The sequence below is a fragment of the Clupea harengus genome, chromosome 2, assembly GCF_900700415.2.
Source record: "Clupea harengus chromosome 2, Ch_v2.0.2, whole genome shotgun sequence".
In the NCBI taxonomy this organism is placed as follows: domain Eukaryota; kingdom Metazoa; phylum Chordata; class Actinopteri; order Clupeiformes; family Clupeidae; genus Clupea; species Clupea harengus.
Window position 1 is genome coordinate 384,023 of NC_045153.1, and position 2,500 is coordinate 386,522.

Sequence of the window (2,500 nt, forward strand, 5' to 3'; positions counted from 1 at the left end):
CGGCGGCAGTTTGTGGCTAACCTCAGCTAACGTTAGCAATCAACCTCCACATTAGCTAAGATAGCAAGATGATATTAATTGCCAGCTAGCTACCATTGCAGACATTAAGAAGTGAACTATTTACTTGGCCAGAAATTACATGCTTTTATAACCGAAGGCTGCTGAGCCAATTCAACTCGAGATAGGTGACACGGAGCTAGTTTAGCAGGTAGGCTAGCAAATGTAGCCTTATTAGCAGCTAGCGAGTAAACACAAACCCAGCCAGTGAACTCCAACATACTGACAGTTATCCAACCAGTCATCCTTACAAAACACACGGGGCGTGCCACACATGTAAAGCCATCATCCGATTCAGTGTTTGACACAATTCTGCTGCACCGGGGTGCCTGGAAGTGTATACGATTCCCCCCGAAAATGTCAATCTACAGAAACGCGGTCTGGTTTGTAAAAGGACTCCAGGAGTATACGAAGTAAGTGGCCGAACATCGCTTTGTTTTTAGCCAAGCTAGTCAACCCGCTAGTCTTACTTACTTAACCTGTGGATGTTATGCCTAGAGTTTACATAGCAACGCATGTCACAGCCAGTACTAACTTCCAAAAGTTCATCATTTGATGATTTCATCAGTTTAACGTTACTGACGGTATTGCCAACCATGTATGTACCATGTTCACCTTGTTTTACCACTGGTTAAAATGCTCTTGTTTCGAAATCTGTGTGTTCTTGCTTAACTACAGACTACAAAACGATCGAAATGATTTTTGTTGCTAAATAATTAGTTGATTTACGTCAACGCTGAACATTTCTCGAACTGGCCCTCACATAATGTAATTTTGCTTGAAATGTTCCAAGATAATCAATTATAGCCAGGCAGTCACAAGAATCCTAGTCCAATCATTCTAGTTGTTCCAAATGGAAATCGCGTTATGCCTTATCGCCCACAGGGGTCGCCATCTTGCAACTTTCTGCAGTTCTGTCCTCGCCCAATCCTTGTGTTGGTCACACTCACGTCCGTCCTCTCTGAATGTAAACCCACTTGCTGTGGCCTAGCTTTTCTTAAACATTGTTTAAAACTGTTAAAATGTAGAAACATTCTCAATTTCATTTAATCATTTTCAAATGAATTGAATCAATCAGTTAAACACTTTTATATTTTATTTGATCAGAGGTACTGTTTTAAACATTTCAACATCATCCCTGTGTTCTATTGTGTTCCGCTGTTCTCTAACCCCTGTGTTCCGAGGTGTTCTAACTAGGGGTGGGAGTTGGCAAAAATGTGACGATTCGATAGTATTGCGATATTTGGGCCACGATTCAATATTATTGCGATTCTTAACATATTGCGATACAGCGAGTATTGTGATTTGATTCTGCGATGTATTGCGATTCATGTCCCCCATATTATTCAAAGGCATTACAAAAAATGAGGAAAATAGGACCGCTCAACTCACTTAAGATGTCACATTTAATTCTGTGAACAACATTATTTTCTACACATTAACTGAAGTGCAAAAACTTAGGAGGGTAGTGCAAAAACTTTGTCCTTGAACATTCAGGACCTTAGTAATTATTCTCTGAATAGGAGACCTCTCACATGAATGCTGAGCTCCCAGCACATAACTTAAAATGATTTAAATACAATAGAGTAACATAAAGCAGACATAAGAGTAACATAAACCTGAGAATAATCATATACATAAGAGTAACTTAGAGCTTCCACCAGTTGAACGGGTTTTCTTCTAGTGGCAGTGGAGATGTGGTCTGATGTGTTCCGACCTCTGACCTCAGGAGTGGATACGAGGCCGCAGCCAAGCACTTCAACGCCGCTGACCTGGAAGTGAACCTGAAGGGAAGGTCGTTCGTCATCACAGGGGCGAACAGCGGGATTGGCAAAGCAGCCGCACAAGAAATCGCCAACAGAGGTCTCAGACACACACACACACACACACACACACACAAAATCACACGTAACACGCACACACACACACACACAAAATCACACGTAACACACACACACACACACACAAAGTCACAGACATAACACACACACACACAAAGTCACACATAACACACACACACACACACTCACACATAACACACACACACACACACTCACACATAACACACACTCACACATAACACACACACACACACACACACTCACACATAACACATAACACAAACACACACACACACACACACACACACACACACATATAAGCAGTTTGGTGTGTGTATCTCTACTGGGCTTTAGTATGTGAGGTTAATGTGTAATAGGACTGAGCAGTTAACTTGCCTCACCTTCATTTTAACAATGGAGAAAACACACACACACGTTCGCAGGCGCACACAAACATACAGACACACACACACACACACACACACATATGGCCAATGTGCTTTACCTGAGAAGCTGATAGAAAACACACACACACACACACACACACACACACATAAGTACTTTGGTGTGTGTATCTCTACTGGGCTTTAGTATGTGAGGTT

At 41.8% G+C, this 2,500-nt stretch overlaps 1 protein-coding gene across 1 annotated transcript in view; it reads left to right on the top strand.

Moving 5' to 3' along the window:
* The window catches only part of dhrs12 (dehydrogenase/reductase (SDR family) member 12), an 11,280-nt gene that overhangs the window by 264 nt on the left and 8,516 nt on the right, over window positions 1-2,500 (top strand). Inside the window, exons 1-2 of the mRNA XM_031578400.2 lie at window positions 1-470; window positions 1,787-1,920. The exon at window positions 1-470 is cut by the window's left edge and continues 264 nt beyond it. Coding sequence (XP_031434260.1) covers window positions 415-470; window positions 1,787-1,920 — 190 coding nt within the window. The 5' untranslated portion in view covers window positions 1-414. The remainder of the gene's footprint in view (window positions 471-1,786; window positions 1,921-2,500) is intronic.